Source organism: Salvelinus fontinalis, chromosome 18 (assembly GCF_029448725.1).
Source record: "Salvelinus fontinalis isolate EN_2023a chromosome 18, ASM2944872v1, whole genome shotgun sequence".
NCBI classification, from domain to species: Eukaryota; Metazoa; Chordata; class Actinopteri; order Salmoniformes; family Salmonidae; genus Salvelinus; species Salvelinus fontinalis.
The window spans coordinates 13,102,109-13,125,433 of record NC_074682.1 but is presented as its reverse complement, the minus strand read 5'-3'; the positions used below and the strand labels follow the sequence as shown (position 1 = coordinate 13,125,433).

The 23,325-nt window shown below is 39.7% G+C and overlaps 1 protein-coding gene across 13 annotated transcripts in view; it reads left to right on the top strand.

The window, feature by feature from the left end:
* LOC129815005 (neural cell adhesion molecule L1-like protein) overlaps positions 1-7,882 on the top strand; it is a 76,447-nt gene extending 68,565 nt beyond the window's left edge. For 7 of the 13 annotated variants that reach the window (XM_055868241.1, XM_055868247.1, XM_055868245.1 and 4 more), the window contains 5 exons: positions 535-648; positions 883-1,044; positions 1,474-1,605; positions 4,559-4,631; positions 5,707-7,882. In XM_055868241.1, the coding sequence (XP_055724216.1) occupies positions 535-648; positions 883-1,044; positions 1,474-1,605; positions 4,559-4,631; positions 5,707-5,914 (689 nt within the window). In that variant the 3' untranslated portion in view covers positions 5,915-7,882. The remainder of the gene's footprint in view (positions 1-534; positions 649-882; positions 1,045-1,473; positions 1,606-4,558; positions 4,632-5,706) is intronic. The other 6 variants (XM_055868254.1, XM_055868250.1, XM_055868252.1 and 3 more) reach the window with 2 other exon arrangements.
* Positions 7,883-23,325: the final 15,443 nt, after the last annotated feature.

Below are 23,325 nucleotides of genomic sequence, written 5' to 3'. Positions count from 1 at the left end.
TCACCTGGATTCACCTGGTCAGTCTATGTCATGGAAGGAGCAGGTGTTCTTAATGCTTTGTACACTCAGTGTACAGTACATATGTATTGCAGCAGTGTAAAACGATCTGATTTGAAAAGCGAGAGCAGTCAGTGGTATTGCTTAAGAAAATGAACACGCGGAGTCAATAAGCAGGGTTTTGCTTTGTTCTTTCGTCTGCAGGTTTCAGTGGATGCATGCTATCTATAGATTTCCATTCAGCTCTGTGGACTTTCCTTATCAAAACATTTCCATATCATTGTTGTTTTCCTTTGGCAATTTCATTACAAGTGATTTATGAAATGTGTTAAAGTTGTTGATAAGCCTTCATTCTGTGTCCTACAGTAATATTAGGAATGAAACACATAAGCAAATGGATTGACTTAATCAACAACTCTCTGGCCAGCTTCCGATCCAATGTTTTTTGTGTGTGGATGTAATCTGTCTTCTCGTTACTATCCTTTACTAACCCTGTTCTGCCATTTCTCCCCTTTTCTCCCCTCATCTGTCTGTCAGTCCCAGCCCTGTTGAATATTAGTTCCTCAGTTAGTGACAACTTTGCAAATATCAGCTGGATTCCGGGAAGCGAACAAACAGATTCAGAGTTTTATGTTGCATATATGAACAACCGTAAGCGCATATTACTTCTCTGTCCATTTGTAGTCTATTTTATAGTGATACGTGTTTAAGGTGATTTTGAATGTATTGGTAACATCTGAGAAATCTGCATTCCATATTACCGTTAACGTTACATGCTAGAAATGTTGTTCTGTGTTATTTCATCGAACTCTCTGTAAGTAACCTTTAACCCTTGAACCTTCACCCCTCATGAGTACTAACCCTCCCTGATTGTGCACCTTATAGGTAAAGGTAACTGGAAGATCTCTGAGGCAGTAAACACCTCTAAGACTTTCCACATCATTGAGGGGCTGGAGCCTGGGACTGCGTACACTGTGCGCCTTATGACTAAGAACTGGGTTGATAATTCTAGTATTTTTGAAGATGTAATCAGGACCAGGGATAAAGGTGAGCAGGGATGCCACAGGAAAAGAAGCAAACGCTCTCCCACCCCTCATTCAACCCCCCACCTACATCAGCACCACAACCAATTGATGTCTTATTGAGTACTAGGTCTATGCAGGTGCACCAATGTCCTTGAACGTGTCTCAAGGTGTCATGCATGGTTTTCTCAGTGTCAATAGGATTTCCCCCCCCAAAAAAAAATCTGTGTGACTTGGTGAATGAATTTCTGTTTGAACAGCCTCCTCAGTTGATTAATTAGACAAGGGGATTAGCTGTTTAATATTAATACGGGTACATTTCCATTTCAGCGTAACCTGCTGCCTCTCTGCCTCTGCATCAGATAGACTTTGTCGATGTAAACATTCAATTAAGTGTCCTCGTGAAAGGCAGGGTCAAGTCAATGTCAAAGACTTGTGTTGTTGTTCTCCTCAGGTCTGGCAAGCATCCATGGAGGAATCTCCACCCAGGGCTGGTTCATCGGGCTAATGTGTGCCATGGCTGTCCTCACACTCATTGTGTTAATCGCCTGCTTTGTCAACAGAAATAAAGGAGGGAAATATGCTGGTAGGTGCTCACTCTCAAACACACACACACACACACACACACTGCACCTTATGAATGTTAACTAATCATTACACAAGGCATCATTATATTTCCATTTAGAGTCCTCATTACAAAAGAGAAATGATACATCACTCTGGACACCGTTATAGATATACTTAAGCTGATGTGTTATTATTTGTAGAAATATACATCACACCACTGCTCAAAATGTCAACGCTGATATATTTAGAGTATAATGGGAATTTGAATTAATGGGAGCATATACATTTGTATTCATAACATTTAAATACAGCATATCATATTTGGAATATGCTGAATTTGGATAACAAAACATACAATGCACAAAATACACAGAAGAAATGCAAATGTTATGGTCACATGCCAGTTGTGGGGTGATGCCATAAGGACCAGGGTATCTTAATGCCAGACCTGTCTGTGGGGGATGGGGGGTATTTTACAGTACCTTTCATCTTTACACACTTATTGGGCTCAGCTAATCACCTATCATGTCAGAAAGACAGTCTAAATCACAGGGCTTTGTTCTGTGTTGCCTTCATTAAACACTACCTCCTGCACTTTCACTGATAGTAAGCTTCCCACTTTGAAATGAGGATTTAGTTGTTACTCATATTGTAAATGTTACTGACATAAAGCACTGAGTATGTTATTACTTCAGAATGTGAGAGAACTTGTAAGGCGTTTTAACAGAACATTATTATGTCTTCATCAAGCATTACAATTTTTTAAAAAATGTGCGAAAAAACAAATCACAGCTTTTTTTTACCACATGAGTCAGACACGTGGTTTTTGGACGCTACATGGATTTTTGACATGTACATTTTTCATGTTTAATTTTCATGTGACACGTTTCCCAACGAAATTATACGTTTCACTAGAACCCGTGTCTCCAACGGGAGAAGCCAACGTAACAGTTAGCAAAATCAGCTAAATTGATAAAGCACACTTTCTTTAACCTCAATCTCAACTTGTTTGGACTTCGCATTGTTGTTTCTAGCTGTATCGATTATGTATTTTGGATGATTCAGTGTAGTTTGATCAATGCAATTAATCACGATTTTAACTTGAGTTTAACTCGAGATAACTAATTAACTCTGACAGCCCTAATTCTAAATCATCTCTTTATAGAAAAGTATCTGTTTACATTCATTCCAAAAGTAAACAAATTCACACATTTTCAAATACATCAAAATCCCTTAAAGGCCTGTTTATTAAATGTAATAAAAACCAATAGACAGCTAACAATAACAGAAGCGAAAAATAGCTAAATAGGACAACATTGAAGGCTAGCTATCACCTATCACTAAGCTAGCTAGCGGTTAGTAGTTAGCATGCGACCATTGGATACAAATTTCATAAAACCTTCTAAATTACAAATCATTAGAGTGATTAATATGTAGACACGTAAATACACTCAATATGAGCCCCTTGTTTATAAAGATAACAATATCCTCTGAAATGCCATGTTGTTCTCGTTGACTTGCACACAAAAGTGGACTTGCTAGCTAGTTACTTAGCTTGGCTACACTCATGTGAATGGGAAAATGTTGTTACTCGTTTAAACAAGGGCTCATATTGAGTGTATTTACATGTGTACATATTAATCACGCTAATGATTTTGTATTTTAGGTTACTTTTTTATTAAATCTGAATCCATTGATTTATGCTAACTACACAAGCGTGGTGGCAGGTAGCCTAGTGGTTAGAGCATTGGGCCTGTAACCGAAAGGTTGCTAGATCGAATCCCTGAGCTAACAAGGTAAAAATCTGTTTTTCTGCCCCTGAACAAGGCAGTTAACCCACTGTTCCTAGGCTGTAATTGCAAATAAGAATTTGTTCTTAACTGACTTGCCAAGTTAAATAAAGGTAAAAAAATATAACCAGGATGAGCTGTCTTCTCTGTTCTTTCACTGGGCTTCTTCCAATGGTCACGGACCAACACGCTTGCGGCAGTAACACTCTGACTGCCTCTCTCTAGTGGTAGCGCTAAGTATACATGTATGTTTATGCAACACCATGGAGGACTAATAATGGAGTGGCAGGCTCAGAAAACAGAAATAATTGTTTTTTACTTGAATTATTATACTCAGATAGGCATGTGGAGTTTTCTTAGATGTGAAATTACAAATATGATTTTCACGTGACTGTTTTTAACATGTGAACTTGCAATTCTACAAGTGAAAGTGAGATTTACACATGGAGTTTTCTTACATGTAAAACTGCAAATGTCTATTTCACACGTTAAAGGTCCAATGCAGCTGTTTTTATCTCAATAGCATTAATTTATGGTTAACAACTAAATACTTTACTGTGATTGTTTTCAATACAAATAGTCAAAAAGAAACATGAGCAAAGAGCAATTTCTCAAGCAAACAATGTTGCTAGGACTGTCTGGAAGTGGTCTGAGTGGAAGGGGGGAAACTGGAAACTAGCAGTTATTGGCAGAGAGGTTTGGAAATCTTTTTCTCATTGGTCTAATAACTAATTTACCACCTGGTGATGTCACCAGGCAGGCAAAAAACTCCATCCCACCATAACAGGCTGATATTTCAGGCTGTCTTTTCAAACAGCTCTTACACTAAAATGGCATCGTCACCATTTTCACAATTTCACAGTAGTATTCCAACCTGTGTACAAAACATTATGAACATGCTTTTTCTATGGCATAGACAGGAGAAAGCTATGATCCCTTATTGATGTCACTTGTTAAATCCACTTCAATCACTGTAGATGATTGAACAGGTTAAAGATTTTTAAGCCTTGAGGCAATTGAGACATGGATTGTGTATGTGTGCCATTTAGAGGGTAAATGGGCAAGACAAAATATATTTTGCAGCCATTTCACCTGTTTTTTTGTAAGGGAAGGTAAAAAATTGTTATGGAATGTTATACTGTACTCATGGTACCCTAAATGATTATCTTTCTCTCTGAGCAGTAAAGGAGAAAGAGGACCTCCACCCAGACCTTGAATCCCAGGGTATGCATGATGACACCTTCTGTGAATACAGGTAAATCACACCTCCAACCACCATTGCATCGAGAATTCATTGTACCCAATGTTTTGAATTGTATCACATCATATAATTATATCTGTGCATTTCTCCTGATTTAAAAGAAAACCCCACATGCATGAGCTATACACGGACCCTCACAGACATCCCTGTTCGAGACATGCGATGGGCTGAGTAGCCTGTATGCTTACATGTATGTGGTAAACAGCAACAAACACCCCTGTTGTTGTTGACGAATTTGTGATGTCGATGTGGTATCACCCTATACGGTGCATTGTGATTAGGTAGACGTGTGGTGGTAGAGCTCAGCTCATTAGCAGTAACAGCCTCATTGTTCAGATGGTACTAATTGTTTCTGAATGGAGCTCAATGAAGGATGGCTGCCTGGCCGCAACACAACCTAGCAGGAGGCTAAAACCAATCTGTGTAATTGAATGCAGCTCATCTCCGGGGCAATAATATCTGTGCTCAATTCATTAATCCTCCACTGGTCCGATTCAGAACACACTCAAAGAATGCAACTCAGAGACCCGCACACCACTCCAATCAGTAGAGTCTCACACTCAGAACCTAAATTGAATCAAAGGTATCCTAGACATCTTTCGCCATATGGTCACAGTAAAGTTGAGAACTAGAGTGGTGTGTGTGTGGTCCTTAAAATATATGGCCCCCAACATCAGACCACGGGAAAGCACATTTATTGTATGTTTGCTCCAAAATCTAGAAATGCTCAGAATGCTGAAGCACACTATAATTGTACACTACAACAGCCCGACATCCACATCAATACCCTGTCTTCTTTAAATCATCCCATTCATTGTCACATACAGTACATGGATATACTGTACATGTAGAGTTTTTAAGTACTCTTGACATATTTGATCATTTTTCCTCTGTCCATCAGTCAGAGGTAAACATTGCTGCCAAATCACCGAAGCTCTTCATTGTAGCTTTATGGGTTCAAACCTGCATGTGTCCCTGTCCTCACCAGTAAAGCCTATTGAGTTAAGCCATGAGTGAAATTAGGTGGTTTTTAAATCCCCTGTCTTTGTGCCATCGTGTTGTGACACAGTGACAATGATGAGAAGCCACTGAAGGGCAGCCAGCACTCTCTGAGCGGACAGATCAAAGCAGAGGACAGTGGGGACAGCCTGGTGGACTATGGGGATGAGGACGCCCAGTTCAACGAGGATGGCTCCTTTATCGGCGAGTACGCTGGACGCAAGGAAAAAAGGGTGTCCATGGAAGTCAAAGGAACCACCAATCAGAGCAAAGCGTAAGAGAAAGGAAAAGGGGCCATCATCCATCCTTAGGACAACACTTTCATCAGACTGGTGGAGGGGGGGACTTAATAAAGGAAGTACATGACATCATCCATACCAAGCAGAATCTCATGTGAAATGTAATTTGTCATTGTCAGCTACACTGCCATCTTCATTTTATAAAGCTTGTCCTTTTATCAAACTGTAACAGAATGCATAATTTCGAAATGTATATATTATTGTATGTTTGGAGTGTTTTCTATTACCGCAAATCAGTGAAAACCTTTGAGGCTTTTGCATTTTTTTGTCAAATGCAACAACTGTTTGTAATCCACTCAAATATAAAAGGAAGAAAATAAGAAAACTCCAGTCCACACGGCTCCTTGTGTTATACTGCCAGGTCTTTTAGCAAACAACACGCGTATGTGAGCATATGATGTCTGTCTTGTTCAGTTGAAGCAAATATTATTGACATTTTATATTTGAAATGCATTCATTAAATATGATTTTAATATGTGTACAAAAGTTGTTTATTAACTTATTTCCTGGTTTTATACATGACAAAATAATACAAAATGGATGCCTCAGTTATATCACATGATGAAATACACAAAAGACCTAAGGCAGGTGGGTCGTTCCACTGATTAGGTGCCTTTTGAGTAGTGTAATTTGGTAAACATATATATTTTTTTACCTCATTTTAATATTCTGTCATAAAGACCAAATTTTCAACTTAATAAAAAAGACTTTTTCCCATCTCAATGTTTTTTAAATAAAACAAAATGAAGTGCCTATTAAGTGCCAGATAAAGTAACAGGGTTGACCGTAACGGGGTTCATCTTAAAAGTTCATCTTAAATCAGCCATAAATCCCCTTGTGACTGGGGGAATGGAAGCTTGGTGTGTGCAACAGGGAGGGGCAATTGAATGCAAGCTTCACAAAGAAAATGTAATTATACAAAAATGTCTAGCCTGTTGATCTATGTGTTACAGGGTTAATGTGTTATACTCGACTCGCTCAGTTTTCCTCCACAAAAGACCAGAAAATGTCCGAAAAGAGTAGAAACAGCTCACCTGCATTTACACTGTAATTTGACGATTAGACGTTCAGTGTTTCTTTTGAAAAAAATATTTGAAAATGAATAGTTTCACTATATTAAAACAAGAGTTCAGTTCACATAACAGGGTTGACATTAAAATTATGGACATTTTTTTTTGGTTAAGCTTAAAATGAATTACTAGTCACAAGAAATAAATAATCTTTAGAAATGATTGTCAAAGCAACACAATACTGTAACTAGGGCTTTACAATGATGGTGAAAACTTGGAGAATGTTGGGGTTAAGTGGATTAAAATCACAGAGGATGCACAGAGCGACATGAACTTTATGTCTATTCATATAAAAATCTGATTTATTGAATTTTCCATGTGGTCTATATTGAAGGCTACTTCAATAACTATAACCGGCAATTCAATATTTCTACACAATTTCTACTTAATATATCAAAGGGACACAAAAGGCACTCATTCCATGGAACGACCCAGGTGCTCTGAGAACTCAGTTGATAACAGGAAAGTACTTAAACTGTTGTTGTAGACATTTCTGATACGATTTCCACGGCGAGGCTGTGATTCAGTGGTTTTATGTGACAGCTTGCTACAACATGCAGACAATTATCAACCGAGTTACCGCTTGATCTATTCTAGTTCATCAAAATACCAATTAAAGCATGGCTTAATGTTATCCCAATGTTCTTAGAACAGCCTTGCTCATTACAACTCGCATGCCATTTTAGACACTTCCGTTCATCTCTAAAAAACGAATCACAGTAGTAAGCCTGTTTTACAGTCAACCTAAACGTTAACACGACGATCGCCTTCTACTGCATCTTTGTACAAAAAAAGACATGTACAGCTATTGCATGTGTTTCAGAATGTTTGTGGATGTTTTTGATGTTATTAAATTGTTTCACTTTTCATAACCGTTGGCCATGGACTGACTGTCCGTCTTTAAACTGTACATAAAGAATACTTCCACTTCAATATAAACTATTTGTGCTTTGGGGTTTGTGATACACTGAACATTCTGCAGAAAGCTTTGCAATGCCGTTATAACATCTACTGGATGGGATGCAGAGCATGACTATGTTACAATTGTGGTAAGTGTTGTCTGTTGTAAATAATGCATAACACTATTGGGACATTCATTTTATTTATTTTATTTCACCTTTATTTAATCAGGTGGGCAAGTTGAGAACAAGTTCTCATTTACAATTGCGACCTGGCCAAGATAAAGCAAAGCAGTTCGACACATACAACAACACAGAGTTACACATGGAATAAAACAAACATCCAGTCAATAATACAGTAGAAAAACAAGTCTATATACAATGTGAGCAAATGAGGTGAGATAAGGGAGGTAAAGGCAAAAAAAAGGCCACGGTGGCGAAGTAAATACAATATAGCAAGTAAAACACTGGAATGGTAGATTTGCAGTGGAAGAATGTGCAAAGTAGAAATGGAAATAATGGGGTGCAAAGGAGCAAAATAAATACAGTAGGGGAAGAGGTAGTTGTTTGGGCTAAATTATAGATGAGCTATGTACAGGTGTGGTAATGAATGAATGTGTATACTTTGTGTGGGGTTAGTTCTGTTACTGAAATTTACTGCATATCTACAGTGATCACTCAATTACATGTTTACCTCAAATTGTGCCAAATTGTCTAGGAGCTTCTCTAATTCATAGATTCTAGAATGCATATGTTTCTTCAGCTTTGAGTTTAGAATATGTATTAACTTCATCAGGTGTTAATTAGCGAGATAATTTCCTGATGAAGCATTATCGTATGCAGAAACAGATCACACACCAATCATTACAGACTTCAAATCAGAAGTCTGAGAACAGTGGGGGGGGGGTGTTTATCTGAAAATAAATCACTTCAATGTCAGGCCTGTCTCCAAGGTTGTTAATGGGTTGTTTAAAACAACTTGTGCCTCAGGAGACTAACATGGGAAATCAAAGAGGTGGGTTCAGTCAGTGGATAAAGGAGCAGGGCTATAATCACATGGATAAGCAGATAGCAGAGAGTAGAGTATCACACTGCTCAGGTCATGATGGGTTACCCTGTTCCATTTGACTGAAGTAACACTGCCTCCTGTGTGAGGAACCACATTTGTTCTTTAGGACTCAGCAGACAAAATATATTAAAGAAAACTGCTATATACAGTGCCTTCGGAAAATATTCAGACCCCTTGACTTTTTCCACATTTTGATAGGTTACAGCCTTATTCAAAAATTGATTAAATAGTTTTTTTCCCCACATCGATCTACACACAATACCCCATAATGACAAAGCAAAAATAGGTTTAGACATTTTTGCAGCACCTTCGGCAGCGATTACAGCCTCGCGTCTTCTTGGGTATGACGCTACAAGCTTGGCACACCTGTATTTGGGGAGTTTCTCCCATTCTTCTCTGCAGATCCTCTCAAGCTTTGTCAGATTCACTAGGGAGTGTCGCTACACAGCTATTTTCAGGTATCTCTAGAGATGTTCAGTCGGGTTCAAGTTTGGGCTCTGGCTTGGCCACTCAAGGGCATTCAGAGACTTGTTCCGAAGCCACTTCTGCATTGTCTTGGCTGTGTACTTAGGGTCGTTGTCCTGCTGGAAGGTGAACCTTCGCCCCAGTCTGAGGTCCTGAGCACTCTGGAGCAGGTTTTCATCAAGGAGCTCTCTGTGCTTTTCTCTGTTCATCTTTCCCTCGATCCTGACTAGTCTCCCAGTCCCTGTCGCTAAAAAAACATCCCCACAGCATGATGCTGCCACCACCATGCCTCAGCATAGAGATGGTGCCAGGTTTCATCCAGACGTGACACTTGGTTTCATCAGACCAGATAATCGTGTTTCTCATGGTCTGAGAGTCATTTAGATGCCTTTTGGCAAACTCCAAGCGGGCTGTCATCTGCCTTTTACTGAGGAGTGGCTTCCGTCTGGTCACTCTACCATAATGGTGCTTGATGGAGCGCTACAGAGATGGTTGTCCTTGTCCTCTATCTCCACAGAGGCACTCTGGAGCTCTGTCAGAGTGACCATCGGGTTCTTGGTCACTTCCCTGGCCAAGGCCTTTCTCCCCCGATAGCTCAGTTTGGCCGGGCCGGCCAGCTCTAGGAAGAGTCTTGGTGGTTCCAAACTTCTTCCATTTAAGAATGATGGAGGCCACTGTGTTCTTGGAGACCTTCAATGCTGCAGACAATTTTTGTTACCCATACCCAGATCGGTACCTAGACACAATCATGTCTCGGAGCTCTACGGACAATTCCTTTGACCTCATGGCTTGGTCTTTGCTCTGAAATGCGTTGACAACTTTGGGACCTTATATAGACAGTTGTGTGCCTTTCCAAATCATGTCCAATCAATTGAATTTACCTTTGGTAGACTCTAATCAAGTTGTAGATACATCTCAAGGATGATCAATGGAAACAGGATGTACCTGAGCTCAATTTTGAGTCTCATAGCAAAGGGTCTGAATGATATTTATTTTGCAAAAAATTCTAAAAACCTTTTTTCACTTTGTCATTATAGTGTATCATGTGTAGATTAATGAGGAAAAAATATTTTTAGCCATTTTAGAATAAGTTTTTACATGAGGAACAGCTATATTCATCCATTATATGGTCCCTTGGATGTTCTGTGTACGTTAAAATGTTTTTAGCTGTGAATAACCCACTACATTGTTCTCCCTTACCTCTAGTGTAGTGTAATTGACTGTAGGGACAAGGACTGAGCCCCTGTGCTCGTGTTACTGAGGCTGCTGAGGAATGAATGCAGGAGAGGAGAGGTCAATGACTCAGAGCACAATATGAACCTATAAGAGCCCCAGTGACGCCAGAGAGAATTTTCAGACAAAGCACTCCCACAGCGTTTCATCTAAATCACTAGGAAAGTTATAAATAATGTACAACTCGGGTCAACGTCAGCATTTGCATAGACGGCCCAGAGCAGGAACAAATGGCTGGATTAAGTAGAAGAAAAATGGTCTCTCCCGCACTATATATTATTTCCTGTGTCACCAGTTCTAGTTTGTTTCAGATATCCAGGTCGCAGCAACTGGAGGAGCCAAATATCCAACCTGATCTCAGAGCATTTTGTATTATTCTGTATGTAAATCCAGAACACTCCATTTAGTATAATATGTTACGTTTTGTATGGTATGTCTCCATTTGTGGATATCCATCACCCATTTCGGATGATATGTTACGAATTAAAATTTGTATGATGCAGTTGAAGTCAGAAGTTTACATACACCTTAGCCAAATACATTTAAACTCAGTTTATCACAATTCCTGACATTTAATCCTTTTAAAAATCCCCTGTCTTAAGTCAGGATCACCACTTTATTTAAAGAATATGAAATGTCAGAATAATATTAGAGAGAATGATTTATTTCAGCTTTTATTTCTTTCATCACATTCCCAGTGGGTCAGAAGTTTACATACACTCAATTAGTATTTGGTAGCATTGCCTTTAAATTGTTTAACTTGTTTCGGGTAGCATTCCACAAGCTTCCCACAATACGTTGGGTGAATTTTGGCCCATTCCTCCTGACAGAGCTGGTGTAACTGAGTCAGGTTTTTTAGGCCTCCTTGCTCGCTCACGCTTTTTCAGTTCTGCCCACAAATTTTCTATGGGTCATGGCTTCGTGATGGCCACTCCAATACCTTGACTTTGTTGTCCTTAAGCCATTTTCCCACAACTGTGGAAGTGTGCTTGGGGTTATTGTCCATTTGGAAGTCCCATTTGCAACCAAGCTTTAACTTCCTGACTGATGTCTTGAGACGTTGCTTCAATATGTCCACATAATTTTCATACCTCATGATGCAATCTATTTTATGAAGTGCACCAGTCCCTCCTGCAGCAAAGCACCCCCACAACATGATGCTGCCACCCATGTGCTTCACGGTTGGGATGGTGTTCCCCGGCTTGCAAGCCTCCCCCTTTTTCCTCCAAACATAACGATGGTCATTATGGCCAAACAGTTCTATTTTTGTTTCATCAGACCAGAGGACATTTCTCCAAAAAGTACAATCTTTGTCCCCATGTGCAGTTGCAAACCATAGTCTGGCTTTTTTATGGCGGTTTTGGAGCAGTGGCTTCTTCCTTGCTGAGCGGCATTTCCGGTTATGTCAATATAGGACTCGTTTTACTGTGGATATAGATACTTTTGTACCGGTTTCCTCCAGCATCTTCACAAGGTCCTTTGCTGTTGTTCTGGAATTTATTTGCACTTTTCACGCCAAAGTACGCTCATCTCTAGGAGACAGAATGCGTCTCCTTCCTGAGCGGTATGACGGCTGTGTGGTCCCATGGTGTTTATACTTGCATACAATTGTTTGTACAGATGAACGGGGTACCTCCAGGCGTTTGGAAATTGCTCCCAAGGATGAACCAGACTTGTGGAGGTCTACAATTTTTTTTCTGAGATCTTGGTTGATTTCTTTTGATTTTCCCATGATATCAAGCAAAGAGGCACTGAGTTTGATGGTAGGCCTTGAAATACATCCACAGGTACACCTCCAATTGACTCAAATTATGTCAATTAGCCTATCAGAATCTTCTAAAGCCATGACATCATTTTCTGGAATTTTCCAAGCTGTTTAAAGGCACAGCCAATTTACTGTATGTAAACTTCTGACCCACTGGAATTGGGATACAGTGAATTATAAGTGAAATAATCTGTCTGTAAACAATTGTTGGAAAAATTACTTGTGTCATGCACAAAGTAGATGTCCTAACTGACTTGCCAAAACTATTGTTTGTTTAAAAGAAATGTGTGGAGTGGTTGAGAAAGGAGTTTTAATGACTCCAACCTAAGTGTATGTAAACTTCCCACTTCAACTGTATGTTAAGAATTTGCAAAAATGTGTAAAATGTATGATATGTTACAAATTCTAGCTTGGTGGCTAATGTTAGCTAGCTGGCTAACGTTAGCTAGGCTAGTGGTTGAGGTTAAGGTTAGGGTTAGACTTAGCTAAAAGGGTTAAGGTTAAGGGAATGGTTAGCTAAAATGGTTAGGGTTAGGGGAAGGGTTTGCTAACATGCTACGTAGTTGAAAAGTAGCTAAAAAGTTGTAAAAGTTGCTAAGTAGCTTAAATTGTCCGTGATGAGATTCAAACATGAAACCTTTGGGTTGCTGGACGTTTGCATTATACGTCCCTCCAACCTCCCTACTTTCGTTTTTGCCTTAAGTATCCATCTGTCTTATATAACCATACTAAACATATCATACTAATGTGAGTGTGTCTCTAGTCTATGAGACAAGGCTGGAATACAACAGGTGTAGACTTTACAGTGAAATACTTGCTTATTATAGCCCTTCCCGAGTTAAAAAGAATAATACGAATAATAAAACTAGTAACACAAGAGGAATAGAATCCACAAGAATGAAGTTATATACAGGGAGTACAAATACCATATTACTGTGGAGCTATATACAGGGAGTACCAGTACCAGATCAATGTGGAGCTATATACAGGGAGTACCAGTACCAGATCAATGTGGAGCTATATACAGGGAGTACCAGTACCAGATCAATGTGGAGCTATATACAGGGAGTACCAGTACCAGATCAATGTGGAGCTATATACAGGGAGTACCAGTACCAGATCAATGTGGAGCTATATACAGGGAGTACCAGTACCAGATCAATGTGGAGCTATATACAGGGAGTACCCGTACCAGATCAATGTGGAGTTATATACAGGGAGTACCAGTGCCAGATAAATGTGGAGCTATATACAGGGAGTACCAGTACCAGATCAATGTGGAGCTATATACAGGGAGTACCAGTACCAGATCAATGTGCAGGGGGTATGAGATATTTGAAGTAGATATGTACATAAAGGCAGGGCAAAGTGACTAGGCATAGGATAGATAATAATAAGAGTAAAGAGTATCAGCAGCGTGTGTGTGTGTGTGTGTGTGTGTGTGTGTGTGTGTGTGTGTGTGTGTGTGTGTGTGTGTGTGTGTGTGTGTGTGTGTGTGTGTGTGTGTGTGTGTGGGTGTGTGTGTGTGTGTGTGTGTGTGGGTGTGTGTGGGTGTGGGTGTGGCATCGGTATGCGTGTGTCCTTAATGTTGGACCTGATTCATGTTTTTGCTGATGTACTGGCATTCTCATCATGAGGCCAATTAGTGAAATAATCAAGAACATTATGTAACTTTTTATACTTTGTTTCATTTGAATTATATCTCTTCAAGCACACTGGAACAATTTGGAACAGTAGAAACTGTCAATGTCTTTGGGAAGGTGTAATCTTTTTCGTCAAGTTTGCACAGTCATGGTTTAATTTGTCTTTGGGACTTGAAAATAAATAAATGCATTGTTAAATGAAATTACACATATTTTGTTGACTTAAATATAACGTGTTGTTTTTAATTAAAGACCGAAACGTCTTTGCCTAACAGGTTGATTTCCAAAGTAAGTTTCCAATTTGTCCCTTGCTTGGATACTTTCTGTATTTTCTGCATAAACTCTTTCTGCCCTTCTTATTGTCGTAGCAAGAGTTAGTTACAGACCATATTCATATTAAAGTAAGGAAGTCCTGCATTACAAGTGAACTGAACTCTATGTGAAGGGTGATTCATTTAGAGAGTGGCAAAAATGGTAATGCCTGTGCAGGCCTGTGACTCTCTCAAAGCTCTGATGCAGCTGGGACATCTAAGGGATTGATCTCAACACATCGTACTTACGCTGCAAATGAATTGATCCCCAGGACTCTTGGAGCTGTCAGCAACTCACGTTGTATGAGGCCTTCATTCATCAACACATTTTTCCATGTGAGCAGCAACTTTTGGGGGGGGGGAGAAATAGAGCAAAACTTATCTGCATAAATCCTGCTGCCAGCACTACTGGACATTTCAGGGAATAAATGATGGTCAGGAGACGGTTAGTGCTTTCTGAGTGTCCCAGATGATCTGAGAAGCATTTGGCCTGGCCTCTGAAAATGTAATTTCTGTTATCCTGCTCTTCTGAGGGATATATAAAGCATAACTCTTATATATGGTCCTGCATGGCTCAACTGGTAGAGCGTGGTGCTTACAACGTCAGGGTTGTGGGGTTGATTCCCGCCATACCAAAATGTATACACACACTACTATAAGTGGCTTTGGATAAACTCATCTGCTAAATGATTTATTTATGCTGTAATCCTACTTATGTACCTCAAAACCATAAATCAACCTTTTTGGCCTAAGACTGGATTTGATCTTTACTATGAGAAGAAAAGAAAGTATCCATGTAACGCAGGGGATGTCAAAGTCATTCCGTGGAGGGCCTAGTGTCTGCTGGTTTTTGGTTTTGCCTTTCAATTAAGACCTAGACAACTAGGTGTGGGGAGTTCCTTACTAATAAGTGAACTTAATTCATCAATCAAGTACAAGGGAGGAGCGAAATCCCGCAGTGCTCGGCCCTCCGTGGAATGAGTTTGACACATGATGTAATGACTCAGGTCGCTGAGGAGCAAAGTGTCTGCATTTCTGTCCAATTATCCACAGACCGGATGCATGCACTCTCACCTACAGACTTGGCACGAGAATTTGTGACGCTCCAGCCTTGACTTTCTAGTGGCCCTACAGTCTAACAGTAATTCTGAGGTTAATGATGATTACAGAGACATCTCAAATGTCTGGTACTGGCTCTTGATGGTGTGCAATCCAAACTGTTGCAGAACGGAGTGGCTTTTTCAGTAAAACAGTTATTTGCATTTGTAACGTTAGAGTATTTTCCCAAAGCTTTGAATGATAAGACTAGGACATCTTCATAGCATTTCTGGAGAAGCCATGAAATGACCAACCCCAGATTGACATATCTGGCACAGACAGACGCTGTACTGTGACTCTGGTAGCACTTATTTAGAAATGTTGGCTATGGATGAACACATGGCAGGGCAAAGGTAAACAGGTCCCCTTGTGAGGGGGACAGGTGGGGGTATTTCACACAACTAAGATGGCTCTGGGCCTGCCCTGGAAACGGCCCAATACTGTAGCAGAGGTTCCTGCAGTTCAGACTGGGGAGACTCCTTGTTTGACCTCGAATCTCCATTAATCTCCGGCCAAGTCTCCACCCTCCACTGTATGTGGATCAGCCTGTCTGTCTGTGTGGTCTTATGAGCAGCACAGCGTCTGTCCTCTAGGCAGTGCTACAGTATGGCCCTCTCTACCTGAGAACAGGTCCCCCTAGCTTGTATAATCCATGGGTTTCATGAATGATAAAAAGTGTGGAATAAATAAATCAACAGGAGCATTACCATTCTACAGAGACCTGCCCTTATCACAAATGCACAAATGGACGCATGCTTCGAAGTGTATTTGCATATTTGACTCTCTTTGTCATTAATACGCAATGCAATCGAAAACATTTTTCCAAACCCATTTCCACTCCTGCCTTTATGTCTCTATGCAAGGCTTATATAGACTTTCACCTGGAATAATGATGGATTTACAGAAGTCAAAAGTTCAGATATACACCCAATCAGGAATATGAATGACAGATACATCCCCATGTCCATTAACATACTATTTGTGGAAATTATATGCAGGAAAGGGGTAATATAAGAAATGCCCAAAGCTTAAATCTAATAAAATAAATGCAATGTATTATTTATTGATATGCTGGGGGCATTAAACAGCTTCTCGTTTTTGCCCTAATGGTGTTCTGCAAATCCCTGCCCTTGGTCTTCAGGATTAGGATTATTAATTTTGCCAGCGTGCCTTACAGATGGGGAAATTCCCACAAGTTTTTTAAATGCAGAAATATTTTCTGTACTTTCAAGTATATCATGTCCACCTAATTTCATGAGCAATAACACTGTTAAGTGGTTGCTGTACTGTACTGTACTGTAGCACCAATGAATGTGTTTGACAAATGTGTTATCAAAAATGAATCGAAAATTGTTTCATTACATTGCAGTCAGAAGTAATAGTGATAATGTATGGTCTAATAATTCAGTTGTCCAGGATTTGCTTTCATCTGTTTGATTTACAACAGGAATGGATTGGAATAAGAAGTCAAGCTTCAATGAAACATGTAGTACAGCTCCAAGATACAACAAAGTGGGCTGGCCAAATAATGTGAAAATACTATTATTCAGATAAATAGAGCTACAGTAATTGGGCAAAACAGGTCCCTGGTTTATTGAGCAATAAATCAATTTGGTCTGCTCTCAGAGCACCAATGAAACATATCCCTAAAAGGGAATACCCCAAATGCTTATGATATTTTTTTTAAGAGATTTAAATTATGTTGATCAAATTGAAAAGCATTGACTGGTCCTACAAATACTTCAAAGTATAATGATGTTAACACATGCCAACATAATGTCTTGAGAAACCAACAACCTCATTTTAGATTTGTGGAAAAAGTCATATACTGTGTGTCTCAATTGTATTATCTAGTTCTTTCTCTGGAAGGGGCCTAATATAAGATGTTTTGTACCGCTATATCTTGTGTGAGGAGAGATGCAGCACTGCCCCTGGCATTTCAGAAGACCTACAGTATATAAAGTATGTCTAACAACTTAATGACTTGAGTGGACAGCGCCTCCAGCTTGTCCTAGCGTCTGGCTTCTAGCTTCTGGCTCACAGCTGGCGAGGAGACCAAGAGGAGTGGTTCTCTGTGATCCAATCAGGTGAGGGGGCTATTATCTGCTGTGTGCTGGGCTGTTCAGCCAGCCACCTGCACAGGGCTCCCCACTAGGGGCTGTCAACCACGCCGGAGGCTCTTACACATTCTGACCACATTTTTTTTATACCAGTTACTCCATGATAAACTGAGCCAAAGTACTACTATGCTACTTTAAAAAGCCCTCACACTAGAGAGGATCAGCTTCAGAGCACTACAATCAAGGCATTCCGGCTCAATCACTTCGACCTTCAGGGGTAAAAAAAAAAGTCTGTAAATTGCTATGAAAATGAGGGCTGGCACAGTAATCATATTATTGCGTAATCAACAATTATGGACATTAACCGTGAATTAAAAATTATTATCATAATCATAATAATGTACATACATTTGAGGGTAGAGGGGGGATTTTAATGTCATTTTCAAGTAAAGATAGTTTACCCGATAGCAGTTTTTCATTTTTACAAGAAGAGGGTATGGTTTGTAATTTCTCAACAAGGGCAGCAATCATTTTACGAGCAGTATGGTACAGTCAAGAAGAAAAGCTTCATTTCCTGAAGTTCTAAACGGTCAAAACCATTGGTTTTTGAGACGGTCAAAGCCATTTGTTTTTGAGACGGTCAAAGCCATTTGTTTTTGAAACGGTCAAAGCCATTTGTTTTTGAGACGGTCAAAACCATTGGTTTTTGAGACGGTCAAAGCCATTTGTTTTTGAGACGGTCAAAGCCATTTGTTTTTGAGACGGTCAAAGCCATTTGTTTTTGAGACGGTCAAAGCCATTTGTTTTTGAGACGGTCAAAGCCATTTGTTTTTGAGACGGTCAAAACCATTGGTTTTTGAGATTGTCAAAACTATTTGTTTTTGTCACCAAAGCAGTGTTGTATTCCTTACAATTATGACAATAACCATGGTCATGTGCATGACAATTAAATGAACATTTCATAAATCTAGCACAATGTATAGTTAAATAATTTCAATTACCAGCTTTTCTGTGAAGATTATCGCAGATCCATTCTTTCACGAATCTCTGAAAAACGGACAGGCCTATATAACATGATTTTATAGCATGATGCAGAGATCAGCTCTGCACTGGCCTGGTACATTCAACTACCAGAAGAACCAGACTAAAATACACCTACCTGGTTAAAAGTTATTTACCACAATCACCCCCTCAATGACATTGATCTTCTCTTCATGGGAGCTGGCTGCTGAGGCTTATCTGATTTTAACAGCAGATTATCAGTTGTTTAGTCTGTATAATTGACCTGGATCCCACTGTTTATGTTATTCTACCCCAGAGCTGGAGTCTTGGATCTCACTGCTTGACATCCGCCCCTGCTTTTTTTTTTGTCAGACTTGAATAACTTTGAGTGGCTTGTGGGCTATTAGTTATACCAACACTTTGCACTGTGGGGTGTTAGTTATACCAAAACTTTGCACTACCTACAACTACATGGAGTGACTTCAGACATTTTGGAATAGTCCACATGGTATTTAGTCATGTACACTACCAGTCAAAAGTTTGGACACACCTACTCATTCAATGGTTTTTCTTTATACTATTTTCTACATTGTAGAATAATAGTGAAAACATCAAAACTATGAAATAACACATAGGGAATCATGTAGTAACCAAAAAGGTGTTAAACAAATCTAAATATATTTTAGATTCTTCAAAGTAGCCACCCTTTGCCTTGATGTCAGCTTGGCACCGTCTTGACATTCTCTCAACCAGCTTCATGAGGAATGCTTTTCGAACAGTCTTGAAGGAGATCCTACATATGCTGTTGGCTGCTTTTCCTTCAGTATGCGGCCGACTCATCCCAAACCACCTCAATTGGGTTGAGGTCGGGTGATTGTGGAGGCCAGGTCATCTGATGCAACACTATCACTCTCCTTATTGGTCAAATAGCCCTTATGCAGCCTGGAGGTGTGTTGGGTCATTGTCCTGTTGAAAAACAAATGATTGTCCCACTAAGTGCAAACCAGGTGGGATGGTGTATCACTGCAGATTGCTGTGGTAGCCATACTGGTTAAGTGTGCCTTGAATTCTAAATTAGTCACAGACAGTGTGACCAGCAAAGCACCCCCACACCATCACACCTCCTCCTCCATGTTTCGCAGTGGGAACCACACATGTGGAGATCATCTGTTCACTTACTCTCCGTCTCACAAAGACATGGCGGTTGGAACCAAAAAAAATGATTTCCACCGGTCTAATGCCCATTGCTCGTGTTTCTTGGTCAAATTAAGTCTCTTCTTCTTATTGGTGTCCTTTAGTTGTGTTTTCTTTGCAGCAATTTGACCATGAAGGCCTGATTCACACAGTCTCCTCTGAACAGTTGATGTTGAGATGTGTCTGTTACTTGAACTCTGTGAAGCATTATTTGGGCTGCAATCTGAGATGCAGTTAACTCCAATGAACTTAGCCTCTGCTGCAGATGTAACTCTTGGTCTTCTTGTCCTGTGGCGGTCCTCATGAGAGCCAGTTTCATCATCGCGCTTGATGGTTTTTGTAACTGCATTTGAGAAACTTCAAATGTTCTTGAATTGTTCTGCATTGACTGACCTTCATGTCTTAAAATAATGGTGGACTGCCATTGCTCTTTGCTTATTTGAGCTGTTCCTGCCATTATAGGGACTTGGACTTTTACCAAATAGGGCTGTATTCTGCATACCACCTCTACCTTGTCACAACACAGCTGATTGACTCAAATGCATTAAGAAGGAAAGAAATTCCACAAATTAACTTTAAACAAGAAACACCTGTTAATTAAAATGCATTCCTAGGTGACTACCTCATGAAGCTGGTTGAGAGAATGCCAAGAGTGTGCAAAGCTGTCATCAAGGCAAAGGGTGGCTACTTTGAAGAATCTCAAATCTCAAATATTTTTATTTGTTTTTAACAATTTTTTTGTTACTACATGATTCCATGTGTTATTTCATAGTTTTGATGTCTTCACTATTATTCCACAATGTAGAAAATAGCATAAAGAAAAACCCTTGAATGAGTAGGTGTGTCCAAACCTTTGACTAGTACTGTACAGCATATACTTTTACAAGTCATATACACTGCCCTACTAAGCAAAAGAGCAGTATCTGCTCATTGAGTGTAACAAGAAAAAATTACTTCAAAGTATTTTAATTATCCAGCCAAATGAGTTGTAGGCAGATCTCTGGAAATGTGGTTAGCTGTTGTCTTGCCATAACCTTATGACCCTATTCATAATTTTCATATTGACATGACCTTTGACCCTAGATGGAAGTTACTGCCATCTTAGTTGGTACACCCACTGGAATACTATGCCATTACCATTTTTTAACACACGTTTGTGTTCATAGATTTACTATATGCTATATGTTTCATATACAGTTGAAGTCGGAAGTTTACATACACAATAGCCAAATACAAACTGAGTTTTTCACAATTCCTGACATTTAATCCCAGTAAAAATTCCCTGTCTATGGTCAGTTAGGATCACCACTTTATTTTAAGATTGTGAAATGCCAGAATAATAGTAGAGAGAATTATTTATTTCAACTTTTGGGTAGCCTTCCACAAGCTTCCCACAATAAGTTGGGTGAATTTTGGCCCATTCCTCCTGACAGAGCTGGTGTAACTGGGTCAGGTTTGTAGGCCTCCTTGCTCGCTCACGCTTTTTCAGTTCTGCCCACAAATTTTCTGTAGGATTGAGGTCATGGCTTTGTGATGGCCACTCCAATACCTTGACTTTGTTGTCCTTAAGCCATTTTGCCACAACTTTGGAAGTATGTTTGGGGTCATTGTCCATTTGGAAGACCCAGTTTCAGCCAAGCTTTAACTTCCTAACTGATGTCTTGAGATGTTGCTTCAATATATCCACACAATTTTCCTACCTCATGATGCCATCTATTTTGTGAAGTGCACCAGTCCCTCCTGCAGCAAAGCACCCCCACAACATGATGCTGCCACCCCCGTGCTTCACGGTTGGGATGGTGTGTCTTCGGCTTGCAAGCCTTCCCCTTTTTCCTCCAAACATAACGATGGTCATTATGGCCAAACAGTTCTATTATGTTACATCAGACCAGAGGACATTTCTCCAAAAAGTATGATCTTTGTCCTCTTGTGCAGTTGCAAACCGTAGTCTGGCTTTTTTATTGTGGTGGCTCCTTCCTTGCTGAGCGGCCTTTCAGGTTATGTCGATATAGGACTCTTTTTATTGTGAATATAGATACTTTGGTACCTGTTTCCTCCAGCATCTTCACAGGGTCCTTTGCTGTTGTTGTTGGTTTTTTTCTGAGATCTTGGCTGATTTCTTTTGATTTTCCCATGATGTCAAGCAAAGAGGCACTGGTACACCTCCAATTGACTCAAGTTATGTCAATTAGCCTATCAAGCTGTTTAAAGGCACAGTCAACTTAGTGTATGTAAACTTCTGACCCACTGGAATTGTAATACAGTGAAATAATGTAAACAGTTATTGGAAAAATTACTTGCACAAAGTAGATGTCCTAACCGACTTGCCAAAACTATAGTTTGTTTGCAAGAAATTTGTGGAGTGGTTGAAAAACTAGTTTTGATGTCTCCAACCTAAATGTATGTAAACTTCCGACTTCAACTGTATAGCATAAATTGTACACACTGCAGCCCAAAGCTCGGTGAAACCAAGGTAAAAGTCAGTAACTGACGTGAATGATGGTAGGTTCTGCTTTTTACCTTGCTTTCACCATAACTATTTCCAGTTCCTGCAAATATGACCCCCCCCCCCCCCCCCCCCCCCCATAATCTCCAGAACACAACACAGTGGAGGCAGGATATTTGTCCATTTTTTACCAAATGTGCAGTTCCTACTCTTTTGCTTGGTTGGGCAGAGTATAACATTCTCTGTTCTCTGACACGGCATTGAAAACTGATTTAAGTAGACGACCATTACGCATAATTATGTACCACTATTCAATAGCCTAAATCGCCCATGACTCATACAGTATGACACAGACATAGAAATATAATAGTAAAAACTGATCCACTCAGTATAGTGAGTGTGTTGAAAAGAAATCAAATGAAAGATGAATTTGTTTGTTTTGTTATTGTTGTTTTTTTCTCCACACACTGCGGCACTTGAACAAAGTGCGCTAAATCCCATAACTTAGTGAAGAAAAGAGAGCCATCTGGTGCTTAAACCATAGTTCATAATGAAAAATAATGCAAATCAAACAAGATTTTAAAGGTCTCCTTTGTTGTGAAAATAAAATATTTTCATCCAAGAGCGTTGGTGTTACAACTCATTGATAAGGTAATGATGTATACCACAGGTCAGGCAAGGAATGGAGGTAATGATGACAGTCATTTAACATATTTACTGGCGTATACTGGACCACCATCTGCAATTTTATGGTTGATTTAGAATCGCTTTATCCTCTCTTTATAGCCGGGACTTCACAATCAAATGTGCATCAGGCATCTTTTTATCATCACATGTCTGCTGAGCCAGCAGGGCTCATTTGATTGCCATAGCGAAATGCTTTTCTACCCTGCAGTACAAATGTCCTCCATTTGAATCTATTTTTCAAAGGAAAAATCCCTTTTTTATTGGTCTGGCCAATACTCAACAACATTATTCTTCATTACTCGGTCATAAGGCATTGACCCTTTTATTTTTTAAATATTTTTTTTGCACTGACTCTGTGTACACTCACAGGACTCTACACACTCACTCACAGAAACTCATACTGACACTCCAACACACACTCACACACTTCATTTGCTCACACACACAT